The 16,830-nt window shown below is 37.7% G+C and overlaps 1 protein-coding gene across 3 annotated transcripts in view; it reads left to right on the top strand.

Annotated features, from left to right (window-relative positions):
- ZC3H8 (zinc finger CCCH-type containing 8) overlaps positions 1–16,154 on the top strand; it is a 35,317-nt gene extending 19,163 nt beyond the window's left edge. For 2 of the 3 annotated variants that reach the window (XM_079941620.1, XM_079941618.1), the window contains 2 exons: positions 1,007–1,056; positions 15,579–16,154. In XM_079941620.1, the coding sequence (XP_079797746.1) occupies positions 1,007–1,036 (30 nt within the window). In that variant the 3' untranslated portion in view covers positions 1,037–1,056; positions 15,579–16,154. Of the gene's footprint in view, positions 1–1,006; positions 4,995–15,578 lie in introns of those variants that run through there. The other variant, XM_079941619.1, reaches the window with a different exon arrangement.
- Positions 16,155–16,830: the final 676 nt, after the last annotated feature.

Raw genomic sequence — 16,830 nt, 5'->3', positions numbered from 1 at the left:
GGCTCTAGAGCGCAGGCTCAGTAGTTGTGGCGCATGGGCCTAGTTGCTCCGCGGCATGTGGGATCCTCCCGGACCAGGGCTTGAACCCGTGTCCCCTGCATTGGCAGGCAGATTCGTAACCACTGCGCCCCCAGGGAAGGCCCTGTTTTTCTTTTTTAAAGAATACTTTTGAACTAAGGGTGGAATTTGAAAAGACACTCACAGTTTCTTAAGGAGAGTGCCTCATAGGGTAGCATGTGGGTTATATTAGGACTGATAATCTAAGGATTTACTTCAGTTTAGAAAATTCATTTGTATATTTTTCCTTGTAGCTTAAAGGAAAACTTATACTTACTGCTGGTGTAAATTGGAATGTTCTTAAAACCTTCAGTGTAGTTAGCAACCTTAGTAGCTAAGTTAACCAGAGGAAAACAAAGCAAATAGGAGAAGTAGTACTCCTGTTATACTCTTAGAAGGAAAGTTAAGGATCATCAGTTGATAAATATTTTAGGGTTACATTAAAACATACTTAAGTAGTTATTTCAAAGTTTTCTTCAAATATTCTTTCAGGTGTAAGAAAAGATAATTGAAAAATAATAGTCGTTTATGTTCTTTCATTTCCCATGTATTAATTGGAGCTAGTCTCTTCAAAATTAAACTGAAATATAAGTGAAAATAAAAGATTCTTTTAAAACCAAACCATTCCATCTTGCGGCAGAAGTTCCCTTGACTATATTGCAAATATTAGTCAAAGGTCCTTGTTTCTGGATATTTTTAGTTGTGAAATATGAAGGGTTACCCTGGAATTAGAAATTATACCAAATATTTGGTTGTTCATTAGCATGAATGTATGTGGAAAAAATGATAAATGTAAAAGTCATTTTCCAGTTCCACTTATAGTAAATATTATTAGATAATTACTAGGATGAATATTATTGGAATCTTTAGAAAATTATAAGAGTATGATGATGTACCTGAATTTAATGCATAAAAATGATTGCGTGATTTTTTTTTTCCCCCAAACTAGGCTTTGGATCCTGAAAAGAAGTCGTCATGAAAGTAAAATGCATAAAAAAGGTAAAATTAATGATTTAACACTTTTTTCCCCCTCTGAAATGTCTCTAGAAATTGGCATGAGGACATAGGCCTTTTTACATTTTCTCAAATAGAAGTCTTTTTCTCTCTCCTACCCCACTAAAAACTTATCAAATATTTGATACATATAAATAGATATATATGTGGATCTCCATGGACCTGCTTCCCTTTCTGGATTTGTCACTGTCTTTTTGTGTTTTTATTCTTCTGTTTTGTTTCTTTGTAAATTTACCAAATGTGTATGATTCACCAAATATTATATTTAGTTTTGCTTGGGTTTGGATATTAAACAGTATCATATTCTATACTTATTGGTGACTTGCTGTTTTCACTCAGCATTATGCTTGTAAGATTCATTCATGTATATGCATGCAGCTGTCATTCATTTTTACTCTTGTATAGCATTTATTCTATGAATATGTTACAAATTATTTAGTCATTCTACTATTGACGGACATTGAGGTTATTTTCAATTTTTAAAATATAAACTGTTATTATAAATAACTGTTTCACATGTCTTCTGATGAAAATGTGGGTGAGTTGTCCTGAGTGTACCAAGGAATAGAATTGTTGTATCATCTTAAAACTTAAGACAATACCAATCTTTTCTGAAGTACTTATAACAGTTTTTATTGCCATCAACTGTGTAAAAGAATTTCTGTTGCTCCCCACTCACTAATGCTTTATATTGTCATGACTTTAAATTTTTGGACCAATTTAGTGGGTGTAAAAATGGTGCCACATGGCTGTATTTTCATAAAGTTCAGCATTTTTTCTTAAGCTTACTGGCTTTTGAGCTTCATCTCCACAGAAATGCCATTAATGTCTTTTGCCTATGCTTCTGTTGGGCTGATTGTCCTTTATAAATTGATTTTTATATACAAATTGTTTGTGACGTATGTGTGACAAGTCTTCTCCCATTTTGTGGGCTGTCTTTTCACTTTTTTAAAGGCGTTTCAGTGAGCAGAATTACTTGTTTTGGCGATCTTTTTCTTTATGGTAGGTTTTGTGTTTTGCGTCTTACTTAAGAAATCCTTCCTATCATGAGGCTGTAAAGTACTTTAATTTTTTTTAGGTTTTTGGAGTTTTGCTTTTTACATTTATATTTTAATCCTTTGGAAATTCTATCAGTTAACAGTTGTCACAATAATGGTGTTTAAAACCAACCACAAGACTCTCAGTAGCATATAAAAGTAAACATTTCTTTTTCCATGCATCTGCAGGTTGGCTGGGAATAGGCTGATACAGGCTGGCTCTGGCTGGGTTGGTTGTGCTTCATAAAGCAGAACCACTGGGATGGTTCTGCCCCACATTTGTCTCACTCTCTTCCTGGGACCAAGGGGCTAGCTGGGGCATGTTTTTCTCATGGCATTGGCAGAAGGACAAGAGGGCAAGGCCCTGTTTGTATCACATCATGTTTACTTACAACCCATTGACCAAAGTAAGTCACATAGGCAAGCCCAAAGTTAGGGTGTAGGAAAGTATACTCCACTTTCTGTACTTTCCATGTGGGAGGAGTTGCTAAATTACATGAAAATTTTTCTGAAGGGACCTTGAGGGAATTGTGCTAAGCAGAATAAGTCAGAGAAAGAAATATACCATTACGATTTCACTTATGTCTAAAAAACAAAACAAATGGACAAATAAAACCAAACCAAAATCATAGATTCAGAGAACAGAGTGGTGGTTACCAGAGGGGATGGGGATTGGGCAGTGGGTGAAACAGGTGAAGAAAGGGGTCAAGAGGTACAGACTTCCAGCAATAAAATAAATAGGTCATGGGGCTGTAGTGTACGGCATGGTGACTATAGTCAGTAATGTTGTAGAGCATACTTGAAAGTTGCTGAGAGAGTAAATCCTAAAAGTTAAGTATGTATGGTGTTAGGTGGTAACTAGACTTACTGTAGCAATCATTTCTCAATCTATACAAATACTGAGTTATTATGTTGTACACATAAAGCCAGTATAATGTTATATGTCAATTATACCTCAATAAAAAAATTTTTTAATTACACGAAAAAGAGGGTAGCTGTGGGTATAGGGAAAAGGGAAGAATTAAGACTAATTGATTTTTGTTTTTTTTAAACAGTGTGCTATAGGGACTTGATTTTCTTTTTTTACCCCATACGGATAACCAATCTCCCAGAACCATTCAAATGAAAAGACTGCCCTTTCCCCGCTGATTTGTAATGCCCCCTCTGGTATATATCGAGTTTCCTTCAGAGGTCTATTTCTGGGGTCTCTGTTCTGTTCCTTTTGTCTTTTGCTCTAGTACTCTACTGCCTTAATTACTGGAGCTTTGTTGGATTTTGATATAGTTTGATAATTTTTCTAATGTTGTTCTTCAGGAGCACCTTGACTGTTTTGGACCCTTTTACTTTGTTAGTTTTTTAAAAAACAGCTTTGTTGAGGTATGATTTATATATCACTTGTTGTAAGTGTATAATTCAATATTATTTGGTAAATTTACAGAGTTGCATAGCATCACAAAATCTAGTTTTAGAAGGTTTTTGACACCCCCAAAAGATTCCTTTTACCCATTTGCGGTCACTTCCCAATCCCACTAATGAATTTTCTAGATTTGCCTTTTCTGGGTATTTCATATAAATTTCAACATGTGGTCTTTTTTTGTTTTTGTTTTGTTTTTTTTATTTTTGGCTGAGTTGGGTCTTCTTTGCTGCGCGTAGGCTCTCTATAGTTGCGGTGCGCGGGCCTCTCGTTGCAGTGGCTTCTCTTGTTGCGGAGCATGGTCTCTAGGTGTGTGGGCTTCAGTGGTTGTGGCACACGGGCTTAGTTGCTCTGCAGCAAGTGGGATCTTCCCAGACCAGGGCTCGAACCCGTGTCCCCTGCCTTGGCAGGTGGATTCTCAACCACTGCGCCACCAGGGAAGCCCCAGCATGTGGTCTTTTGCTTCTGGCTCTTTTCATGTAGTGTAATGGTTTTGAGATTCATCAATGCTTTAGCATATATCAGTGATTTTTTAAAAAAATAATTGCTCCATTATTCCATTGTATGGATGTACCACTTTTTAAAAATCCTTTCAACAATTGATATTTGTGTTGTTTCCAATTTTTAGTTATTATGAATAATTCTGCTGTGAGCATTTGTGTATGAATCTTTGTGTTGTGGACATACTTTTTTTTTTTTTGGAAAATGAGAATTCTAAATATATTGTCAAAATATGCCTTGGAGATAGCACACAAAAGCAATGTTACGAAGGTACCAAATGCGTAAATGAATATTCTCTTGAGGAACTTCTCATCTAAGGACTTTTTTCCCTTTTGGTGGTACAATTAGGAACAGGTGGGGTTTTTTTGTTTTTTTTTTTTTCTTTTTTGCGGTACGCGGGCCTCTCACTGTTGTGGTCTCTCCCATTGCGGAGCACAGGCTCCGGAAGCGCAGGCTCAGCGGCCATGGCTCACGGGCCCAGCTGCTCCGCGGCATGTGGGATCTTCCCAGACCGGGGCACGAACCTGTGTCCCCTGCATCGGCAGGCGGACTCTCAACCACTGCGCCACCAGGGAAGCCCAACAGGTGGGTTTTGTGAAACTTTTTGGTGCTGGTGGGTGGCTGTCAGTTCAGGGTAGGTTTGGACCTGTGTTATTTTGAAGTACTTTTTCCTCAGGCAGGGATGACTTATTTCTAGGTCATGGGATCAAGAGGTGACTACTTGAGATCACAGAAAACCTTAGGTTGCATCAAGGAAGTATTGGTAGGTGGAAAAATCAGGATGAGCTTATTATTAGCTTTGCAGACATACATTTTTATTTATCTTGAGTAGGTTACTACTTTAGTGGAATTTCTGGGTCCGACAGTAAATACATGTTTAACTTTTTAAGAACTGCCACATTGTTTTACAAAGTGGCTGCATCATTTTACATTCCAGACAGCATTGTAGGAAGATTTTAGTTTCTTCACATCCTCACCAATGCTTGTTATTGTCAGCTGTTTTGATTATAGCTTTTCTGTTAGGGGTGAGCTGGAATCTCATTGTAGTTGTAATTTGCATTTCTCTAATGGCTAATGGTGTTGAGCATCTTTTCATGTGCTGTTGGTGGATTCAGATCTTTGCCCATTTTTTAATTGGGTTGTAAGCTTATTATTGAGTTGTAAGAGTTCTTTATATATGTTGGATACAAATCCTTTATCAGATATATAATTTGCAAATATTTTGTCTCAATCTGTGGCTTTGTCTTTTTGTCCCAATTTGTGCTGGCCTTTTAAAAAGAGTGTCTATTGAAGCATGAACGTTTTCATTTTGTTGTAGTACACTATCAGTTTTTTTCCATCATGGATCATGCTTTTGGTGTTTCATCTAAAAATTCTTTGTCTAATCCAAGGTCACAAGATTCACTTTTATGTTCTAAATTTGTTTTAATAGTTTTAGCTCTTATATTTATGTCTGTGATTCATTTTGAGTTAATTTTTGGGAATGGTGTGAGTTAGGATCCAAATTTTTGTTTTGCATATAGATACCCAATTGTTCCAGCAAGCATTTAAAAAAACTACCCTTTCCCCACTGAGTTGCCTTGGCACCTTTGTCAAAAATCAGTTGAACTAAATGTAAGGATTTATTTCTGGGCTCTCAGTTATGTTCTCTTGATCTATAATGTTTATCCTTATATACTGTCACTGTCTTGATCACTATAACTTTATATTTGTTCTTTGGTATCCAAGGGGAATTGGTTGCAGGATCCCACAAATACTAAAATCCATGGATGCTCAAGTCCCTTATATAAAATGGCATATTTGCAAATAACCTAAGGACATTCTCTTGTATGCTTTAAATCATCTCAAGATGACTTATAATACCTAATACAGTGTAAATGCTGTGCAGATAGTTGCTGACGCATGACAAGTTCAAGTTATGCTTTTTGGAACTTTCTGGAATTCCTTTTCCCAAATATTTTTGATCCACAGTTGATTGAATCTGTGGATGCGGAAGCTGCAGATACGGAGGAGTGACTGTACTAAGTTTTGAAATAAGGAATTGCAGGCTGTCTAGTTTTGTTCTTCTTTTCCAAGATTGTTTTGGCTATCCTGTATTTTGCTTTTCCATATAAATTTTAGGATCAGCTTGTAAATTTCTGCAAAAAACGTATGCTGGACATTAAAAGGATCATACACCATGATCAAGTGGGGTTTATTCCAGGAATGCAAGGATTCTTCAATATATGCAAATCAATCAACGTGATACACCATATTAACAAATTAAAGGAGAAAAACCATATGATCATCTCAATAGATGGAGAGAAAGCTTTCAACAAAATTCAACACCCATTTATGATAAAAACCCTGCAGAAAGTAGGCATAGAGGCCTCAACATAATAAAGGCCATATATGACAAACCCACAGCCAACATTGTCCTTAATGGTGAAAAACTGAAACCATTTCCACTAAGATCAGGAACAAGACAAGGTTGCCCACTCTCACCACTCTTATTCAACATAGTTTTGGAAGTTTTAGCCACAGCAATCAGAGAAGAAAAAGAAATAAAAGGAATCCAAATTGGAAAAGAAGAAGTAAAGCTGTTACTGTTTGCAGATAACATGATACTATACATAGAGAATCCTAAAGATGCTACCAGAAAACTACTAGAGCTAATCAATGAATTTGGTAAAGTAGCAGGATACAAAATTAATGCACAGACATCTCTGGCATTCTTATACACTAATGATGAAAAAATCTGAAAGTGAAATCAAGAAAACACTCCCATTTACCATTGCAACAAAAAGAATAAAATATCTAGGAATAAACCTACCTAAGGAGACGAAAGACCTGTATGCAGAAAATTATAAGACACTGATGAAAGAAATTAAAGATGATACAAATAGATGGAGAGATATACCATGTTCTTAGATTGGAAGAATCAACATTGTGAAAATGACTCTACTACCCAAAGCAATCTACAGATTCAATGCAATCCCTATCAAACTACCAATGGCATTTTTTACAGAACTAGAACAAAAAAATTCACAATTTGTATGGAAACACAAAAGACCCCGAATAGCCAAAGCAATCTTGAGAGAAAAAAACAGAGCTGGAGGAATCAGACTCCCTGACTTCAGACTATACTACAAAACTATAGTAATCAAGACACTATGGTACTGGCACAAAAACAGAAATATAGATCAATGGAACAGGATAGAAAGCCCAGAGATAAACCCACGCACATATGGTCACCTTTGATAAAGGAGGCAAGAATATACAGTGGAGAAAAGACTGCCTTTTCAGTAAGCGGTGCTGGGAAAACTGGACAGGTACATGTAAAAGTATGAAATTAGAACACTCCCTAACACCATACACAAAAGTAAACTCAAAATGGATTAAAGACCTAAATGTAAGGCCAGAAACCATCAGACTCTTAGAGGAAAACATAGGCAGAACACTCTATGACATAAATCACAGCAAGATCCTTTTTGATCCACCTCCTAGAAAAATGGAAATAAAAACAAAAATAAACAAATGGGACCTAATGAAACTTCAAAGCTTTTGCATAGCAAAGGAAACCATAAACAAGACCAAAAGACAACCCTCAGAATGGAGAAAATATTTGCAAATGAAGCAGCTGACAAAGGATTAATCTCCAAAATTTACAAGCAGCTCATGCAGCTCAATAACAAAAAAAAAACCCCATCCAAAAATGGGCAGAACACCTAAATAGATATTTCTCCAAAGAAGATAAACAGATTGCCAACGAACACATGAAAGAATGCTCAACATCATTAATCATTAGAGAAATGCAAACAAAACTACAATGAGATATCATCTCACACTGGTTAGAATGGCCATCATCAAAAAATCTAGAAACAGTAAATGCTGGAGAGGGTGTGGAGAAAAGGGAACACTCTTGCACTGTTGGTGGGAATGTAAATTGATACAGCCACTATGGAGAACAGTATGGAGGTTCCTTTAAAAACTAAAAATAGAACTACCATATGACCCAGCAATCCCACTACTGGGCATATACCCTGAGAAAACCATAATTCAACAAGAGTCACGTACCACAATGTTCATTGCAGCTCTGTTTACGATAGCCAGGACATGGAAGCAACCTAAGTGTCCATCAACAGATGAATGGATAAAGAAGATGTGGCACATATATACAATGGAATATTACTCAGCCATAAAAAGAAATGAAATTGAGTTACTTGTAGTGAGGTGGATGGACCTAGAGTCTGTCATACAGAGTGAAGTAAGTCAGAAAGAGAAAAACAAATACCATATGCTAACACATATATATGGAATCTAAGAAAAAAAAAATGTCATGAAGAACCTAGGGGTAAGACGGGTAAGAACCTAGGGGTAAGACACAGACCTACTAGAGCATGGACGTGAGGATATGGGGAGGGGGAAGGGTAAGCTGTGACAAAGTGAGAGAGTGGGATGGACATATATACACTATCAAACGTAGGGTGGATAGCTAGTGGGAAGCAGCCGCATGGCACAGGGAGATTAGGTAGGTGGTTTGTGACCACCTAGAGAGGTGGGATAGGGAGGGGGGGAGTGAGGGAGACGCAAGAGGGAAGAGATATGGGAACATATGTATATGTATAACTGATTCACTTTGTTGTAAAGCAGAAACTAACACACCATTGTAAAGCAATTATACTCCAATAAAGATGTTAAAACAAAAAACCAAAAACTATGCTGGGATTTTGACAGAGTTTGCATTCAATCTGTGGAGGATTGCCGTGTTAATAATATTGAGTCTTCTGATCTGTGAACATCTTCATTCATTTAGATTTTTTATTCTCTCAGTGTTTTGTAGCTTTCATTGTACAAGTGTACTGTTTACACTTTTTCTGTTAAATTTATTCTTACAGATTTTATTCTGGTTGATGCTGTTGTTGAATGGAATTGGTTTTTAAACGTCATTTTTCGGTCATTCATTTGCTGTATTTAGAGAGAGAATTAAGTTTTGTTTATTGATCTTGTTTCCTGAGACTTTGCTGAACTCACTTATTAGCTCTAGTAGGGGTGTGTGTGTGTGTGTGTGTGTGTGTGTGTGTGTGTGTGTGTGTGTGGTGTCCCTTAGGAATTTCTACATGTAGGATCGTGTTATCTGGGAGTAAAGACAGTTTTACTTCCTCCTTTCTAATCTGTGTGCTTTTTATTTCTTTTTCTTGCCTGATTTCACTGGCTAGAAACTCCTTTACAGCGCTGAATAGAAGTGAGAGAGTGGGCATCATTGTCTTTTTCCTGATATTAGGCAAAAGCGTTCAGTCCTTCATCATTGTGTGTAATTTTTGCTGTAGGTTTTTGAAGCATACTCTATTAATTTGAGGAAGCTCTCTTCTATTCCTAGTTTATTGAGAGCTTTTATCATGGATGGGTGTTGGATTTTGTCAAATGCTTTTTCCACTGTTGAGATGCTCATACCATTTTTCCCCTTTATCCTATTATACGACATCCTACATTAATATGGCATATTTGAACATGTAACCAGTCTTGTGCTCTTGAGATAAATCTGCTTGGGCATGGTGTATAATCTACTTTATATATTTTGGGATTTGCTTTGCTAATATTTTATTAAGGATTTCTGTCTTTGTTCATAATGTGTATTCCTGTGTAGCTTTTTTTTCTTTGTGATCTCTTTTTCTAGCTTTGGTATTGGTAATACTGGTCTCCTAGGGTGAGCTGAGTAGTGTCCTTTCTTCCTTTATTTTCTGGAAGAGTTTTTGAAGGATTAGTATTATTTTTTCTTTAATTGTTTGGTAGAATTCACCAGTGAAGGCAGCTGAGCCTGAGCTTTTCTTTAACAGAAGATTTTACAAACAGATTCAGTGTCTTTCCTTTTTATAGGTTTATTCAGATTATTTTTTTCTTGAGTAAGTTTTGGTAATTTGTACTTCTTATTAATTTTTCCATTTCATCTAAAAGTTGTCTACTTTATTGGTATAAATTTGTCCATAGTATTATTTTATAATCCTTTTGATCTCTGTATCAAAAAGATTTTTATATCAAAAAAAGATTTCTATGTCAAAGATTTTGATTTCTGGGGGACGTCCCTGGTGGTCCAGTGGGTAAGACTCCATGCTCCCAATGGAGGGGGCCTGGGTTCGATCCCTGGTTGGGGAACTAGATCCTGCATGCATACTGCAACTAAGAAGCCCGCATGCCTCAGTATACTGCAACTAAGATGTACTGCAACTAACGTACTGCAACTAAGATCCAATGCAGCCAAAATAAATAAATAAATAAATATTTAACATATAACAAAGATTGTATTAAAAAAATGATTTTGGGGCTTCCCTGGTGATGCAGTGGTTGAGAGTCCACCTGCCAATGCAGGGGACATGGGTTCGAGCCCTGGTCCAGGAAGATCCCACATGCCGCGGAGCAACTAAGCTCGTGAGCCACAACTACTGAGCCTGTGCTCTAGAGCCCGTGAGCCACAACTCCTGAGCCCATATGCCGCAACTGCTGAAGCCTGCGTGCCTATAGCCTATGCTCTACAACAAGAGAAGCCACTGCAATGAGAAGCCTGTGCACCACAACGAAGAGTAGCCCCCGCTCACCGCAACTAGAGAAAGCCCGTGCGCAGCAGCGAAGACCGAACGCAGCCATAAATAATGAATAAATATATACATACATACATACATCTTAAAAAAAACAACTGTGTTAAAGTATACCTTACATGCAATAAATTGCACCCATTTTAAGTGTGTAGTTTAGTGAATTTTAACACATATACATACCCATGTGACCACTACCACAGTTAGCACCCCAAAATGTCCCCATGTGACACTTTGCAATCCATTCTTCCCCTCCGTCAGGTCCCAGGCAACCACTGGTACTCTTTCAGTAAGGAAAGATTCATTTTGCCAGTTCTAGAATGTCATGTAGGTGGAGTCCTGTAATACACTCTTTTGTGTTTGTGTCTTTTGTGCAGCAGAGTGCATTTCTTTTTATTGCTGAATTGTATTCTTTTGGATGGATATACTTCAGTTTGTTTATCCACGCATCTGTTGATGGCCATTTGACTGTTATCAGTAAAACTGCAGTGCACACTTATGCTCCAGCCTTTGTGGCGGTACAGTTTTTTCTTGGCTGCTCCGCACTGCACGTAGGATCTTGGTTCCCTGACCAGGGATTGAACCAGTGCCCCCTGCAGTGCAAGTGTGGAGTCTTAACCGCTGGACCCACCAGGGAATTCCCCTGCAATTTTAAATAAAAGTAGTGATAGTACACTTTTGTCCTAGATGTTAAAGGAACTGCTGTCAATACTTCCTCAATTGACTGCAATCTTTGCTGTGATTTTCTGGTAGATACTCTTTATCAGATTAAGGAAATTCCCTTCAAATGGTAGTTTGATAAAAGTTTCAGAGGTTTTTGTTTCTTTGTTTTATAATCGTGAATAGATGTAGATGTTGGATTTTTTGGAATTCTTTTGAGATGAGCACGAGTTTTTCTATTCTGCTAATGTGACGAATTATATCTATGGGTTTAGAAATGTAAAGCTACCCTTGCATTCCTGAGATAAACAAAGTTTTCTAATTTAAAACTTTTTGAATGTTTTGGCATAATCATGATATTCTCTTCTTAATATCTGTAGCATCTGAAATTATAGCTGCCTTTTTATTCCTTATATTGATTATTTGTGCCTTTTATTCTTTTTTTTTATAAATTTATTTTATTTATTTACTTTTGGCTGCCTTTGTTTCTTTGTTGCTGTGCGTGGGCTTTCTCTAGTTGTGGCGAGCGGGGGGTGGGGGGGCACTCTTCGTTGCAGTGCGCGGGCTTCTTATTGCAGTGGCTTCTCTTGTTGTGGAGCATGAGCTCTAGGCACGAGGGCTTAAGTAGTTGTGGCACGCGGGCTCAATAGCTGTGGCTCGCAGGCTCTAGAGCGCAGGTTCAGCAGTTGTGGCACACAGGCTTAGTTGCTCCGCAGCATGTGGGATCTTCCCGAACCAGGGCTCAAACCTGTGTCCCCTGCATTGGTAGGCAGATTTTTAACTACTGCACCACCAGGGAAGCCCCTTTTATTCTTTTTGATCAACTTTTCTGGAGGTTTAACAGTTCTATTATCCTTTATAAAGAACCAACTTTGCTTTTGTTACTTCTGTTTTATATTAATCTTCCATTTCATTAATTTCTTTATTATAGCATTCATTTTACATTCTTTGAGCTTATTTTGCCTCAAAATTGATTGTTTCCTTTTGTAATACGTACATCTAAACCTATAAATTTCTCTCAATGTACTATTTGATTTATATTCTTGAAGTTTGTTTCATTAAATATTTTTTATCAAGGTAGTATATTTAGATAGTTTTAAAAGTCATGTAGTTTTACAAGGATTATCATGGAAAAACAGCAAAATGGAAGTCCTTCATTTCATGATTATTTCTGTAGATGCTGAAAAGGCATCCTCCAAAATTCAACGCTTGTTTTTTATTTGAAAATAAATACTTGAGAAGATAGGAATGGATGGATGCTTTTTTTTAAAAAATTGTGGTAAAATACACATAACATATTTACCATCGTAACCATTTTTTTTTTTTTTTTTTTTTGCGGTATGCGGGCCTTTCACTGTTGTGGCCTCTCCAGTTGCAGAGCACAGTCATCCAGACGCGCAGGCTCAGCGGCCATGGCTCACGGGCCCAGCCGCTCCACGGCATATGGGATCTTCCCAGACCAGGGCACGAACCCACGTCCCCTGCGTCGGCAGGCGGAATCCCAACCACTGCGCCACCAGGGAAGCCCCATCGTAACCATTTTTAAGTGTAGGATTCACTGGTATTTGAGTACAGGCATATTGTTGTGCAACCATCGCCACCATGCATCTTGCAAAACTGCAACTTCATACTCCTTAAAGAAGAACTCCCCATTTCACCCTTCCCCAGGACCTTGGCAATCACCATTCTACTTTCTGTCTTTATGATTTTTGACTACTCAAGGTACCTCTTGTAAGTGGAATCATACAGTATTTATCTTTTCGTGACTGACTTATTTCACTTAACCTGTATCTTCAAGGTTCATCCATATTGTAGCATATTTCGGAATTTCAGTCCTTTTTAAGGCTGAATAATATTCCATTGTATCGGGACTTCCCTGGCGGTCCAGTGGTTAAGACTCCATGCTCCCAATGCAGGGGGTGCGGATTCGATTCCTGGTCGGGGAACCGAGATCCCACGTGCTGCACGGCGCAGCCAAAAAATTAAAAAAAAAAAAAAAATTCCATTGTATGTATCTACCACATTTTGCTTAACCACTCCTCTGTCAATGGTTACTTGGGTTGCTTCCATGTTTTAACTGTTGTGAATAACGCTACTGTGACCATGGATATGCAGGTATCTTTTGGAAACCTTGCTTTCAATTCTGAGTATATACCCAGAAGCAGAATTGCTGGATCATGTGATAATTCTATTTTGAATTTTTTGAGGAACCGCCATACTGTTTCCCAAGAGGCTGTACCATTTTTACATTTCCACCAACAGTACACAGGGTTCCAATTTCTCCCATTCTCATCAACACTTGTTATTTTCAGTTGTTTTGACAGTAGCCTACCTAATGGGTATAAAAGGTGGTTATCTCATTGTAGGTTTGATTTGCATTTCCCTGATTAGTGATGTTGAACACCTTTTCATGAATACTCTTTTACTTGAAAGAATAACTCAGAGGCAGGGACTTCCCTGGTGGTACAGTGGTTAGGAATCCGCCTACCAGGGCAGGGGACACGGGTTTGATCCCTGGTCTGGGAAGATCCCACATGCCATGGAGCAACTAAGCCCGTGTGCCACAACTACTGAGCCTGCTCTCTAGCGCCCACGAGCCACAACTCCTGAGCCTGCACACCTGGAGCCTGTTCTCTGCAACAAGAGAAGCCACTGGAATGAGAAGCCCGCACACCACAGCGAAGAGTGGTGCCCGCTCAACAGAACTAGAGAAAGCCAGTGTGCAGCAACGAAGACCCAACACAACCAAAAAAAGAAAAAGAAAAAAAAAAAACTCAGGGGCAAACTGTTTGGTTTTTTCAGATGTGGATGTTTGGCAAGTAGATTTTCACAAATGAATGGAGTGACCCTGTCACTTCAAGAAAAACAACTGAAAGTATATGTTATTGATGATAAAGTTCTGGCTTTTGAGCAAAAATTACAGTTTTGGAAGATTTGATCTGCCTCTGTGAGCTTGAAAGCTTTCCTGTACTTAAAGACTTTTTGGTAAGATTGGTTGGTGATGATATTAAAGAATGTGATTCTTAAAATGCTATAGAATGAAGCATTCGAAAGATCTGCATAAATTAGTAAGGTAATATTTTCCAAATAAATAATGCATGATATTATAAAGTATGCCTGTGTAAAATACACATCCAACCTACAATGTAGATTAATAGATTTTAATGTAACAGTACAGAAAATTTCTTGTTATGGTTTCAGATTCTACATTGCAGCCAGAGATTTGTTTGCGCTTGCTTTTAATATTCATTGGCCCATCATTTTATTTTTAGCTTTCCTGAGTCAGTTTAGGTTTGTTTCTTTAATAGTGCATAGTGTTGGGTTTTGCTCTGTGAGCCAAGCCATAAATCCATTTTTTTCTTTTGGTAAGTGAATTAATCCGTTCACATTTATTGAAATTACAGAATGTTTGATTTATAGTTACTGTGTATATTATGTTATCTCTGTGATGGTTTTTCTTTTTTTTGCTCTTCGTTTTACTTTCTTCATCTAATTTTTATTCTTTTTCTTCTTCCACTTTTGTCCATTTACCCTTATTAAGTTTCCATTCAAATCTGGTCTGTATTATAGTCTTCATTTTTGATGTGATTACTGTTTCTTCTGTCATTTCTGGGGTCAGTCAACTCTTGTTTCATTACTTTTTTAAAAATCTTTATTGGAGTATAATTGCTTTAGAATGGTGTGTTAGTTTCTGTTTTATAACAAAGTGAATCAGCTATACATGTACATATATCCCCATATCTCCTCCCTCTTGCGTCTCCCTCCCTATCCCACCCCTCCAGGCGGTCACAAAGCACCGAGCTGATCTTCCTGTGCTATGCGGCTGCTTCCCACTAGCTAGCTATTTTATATTTGGTAGTGTATATATGTCCATGCCAGTCTCTCACTTCGTCCCAGCTTACCCTTCCCCCTCCCCATGTCCTCAAGTCCATTCTCTATGTATGTCTGCGTCTTTTTTCCTGTCCTGACGCTAGGTTCTTCAGAACCTTTTTTTTAGATTCCATATATATGTGTTAGCGTATGGTATTTGTTTTTCTCTTTCTGACTTCCACAGACCCTAGGTCCATCCACCTCACTACAAATAACTCAATTTCGTTCTTTTTTTATGGCTACTTCCATTTTTTTGGTTCGGTTTTGGACTTAGTTTTTGAATTGCAATTCAAGTTGTTGTGTTTTTTTTTTCATATACCTAAACTGGGATATTTAATCCAGCTTGGATTTTTGTGTTAGTTTTCTTCCGTGCATGTTGTTGTTGGTGGAGTCGGTAGCTAAGTTGGTAAAATCTTTACCAGCTCATGTGTTTTTGTTTTCTCTTTTCTTCTGTAGCTTTGTATGGATGAAGAGTGCTTGTGTCTGCCTGTTGAAGACTATTCAAGACTTGATTTGGAGTGGTTTACAAGATTCCTCACTTAAAGCGCCCTCTTGTGTCATTACAGTGATGTGCACCTCTTCAGTGGGTGGCGCTGAGGGATGAATGTAGTGTCTAAGTGAAGGGTTGGTCTTCACCAGGATGGTTCCAGCCATTGAAACAGGGGAGGAGCATATGTGACAGAGATGCTGGCTGGTGGGTAAACGTTGTGGCAGTAGATTGCAGAAGTCTCTTCTGATTGATTGCGTTTTCTCAATAAAATAGGAAGAAGGTTAGGCTGAGTGAGGATGGAAGAGAGAAAACTATGTTCCACTGGGAAGACATTGGGATAATAGACAATGAATATACAGCTAGATCTTTTCATGTCATTAAATACATTCACAACATATTTTTATTGTTTGCTCGCAGTTCTGTTTTATGGCTTAAATTATGGTTCTGTGATCTTTTAAAACCAGTTTCCTATTGGTGAACGAAAAAGTTGTTTCCGATTTCCTACTGTTATAAATAAAACGGAGCAGTGTCTCTTGCTATACCATTCCTAAACCTGGAGTTCTTAAATTTTTTGTTGTTAAAATATAAGAATGGTTATCTTTTTCATTGGTTCATAAACTGTAGTCACATTATACACTTGTAGAACATAAATTTTAGGAGTGTGGTGATATTTGTAATATAATATTGCAATACAAAAATTTCCAAGCATGAATAATAAGATTCTAAATATGTACTTTTATATAGTGGTGCTGATTATTATTAGAAAAATGAAATTGAAACTATTATCATAATATTGTCTTATTGCTGGGAAAAATAATAGCATCACTAACTTGCTGTATACATTAGAGTCCACCAAAGTTAGTGACGCTTCTTACCAAAGTCTTTTCTGAAAATATGAGTCAGAATTATTTTGGTTGTAACCTGATCCCACAAAAGCAAGAAAGGGAATTGCTTATACTCAAGCAAAGGTATATCAGACAAGACCTGGGAAAGTAAGAAACAATGATGGATCCTGGGCCCTTAGCACCAGGAGTATGTGAGCTGAGAGTGAGTCATCTCTCAGCGCCCACTGCAGTCTTCCACGTTCACTCCATGGCTGTGATAGGAAGGAGGGAAAGATAATGCACTAGAATCGTCCAGAGGAAGTCACAGGGGAGAGGGGCTGAGTTGATGCTTTAAGAGGGTTCATTACAAGAAGCTTCAATAAGTTAATGAAAT

The sequence above is a fragment of the Stenella coeruleoalba genome (assembly GCF_951394435.1).
Source record: "Stenella coeruleoalba genome assembly, chromosome: 13".
NCBI classification, from domain to species: domain Eukaryota; kingdom Metazoa; phylum Chordata; class Mammalia; order Artiodactyla; family Delphinidae; genus Stenella; species Stenella coeruleoalba.
The sequence above is the reverse complement of the archived record's forward strand: the minus strand, read 5'-3'. Positions and strand labels throughout refer to the sequence as shown.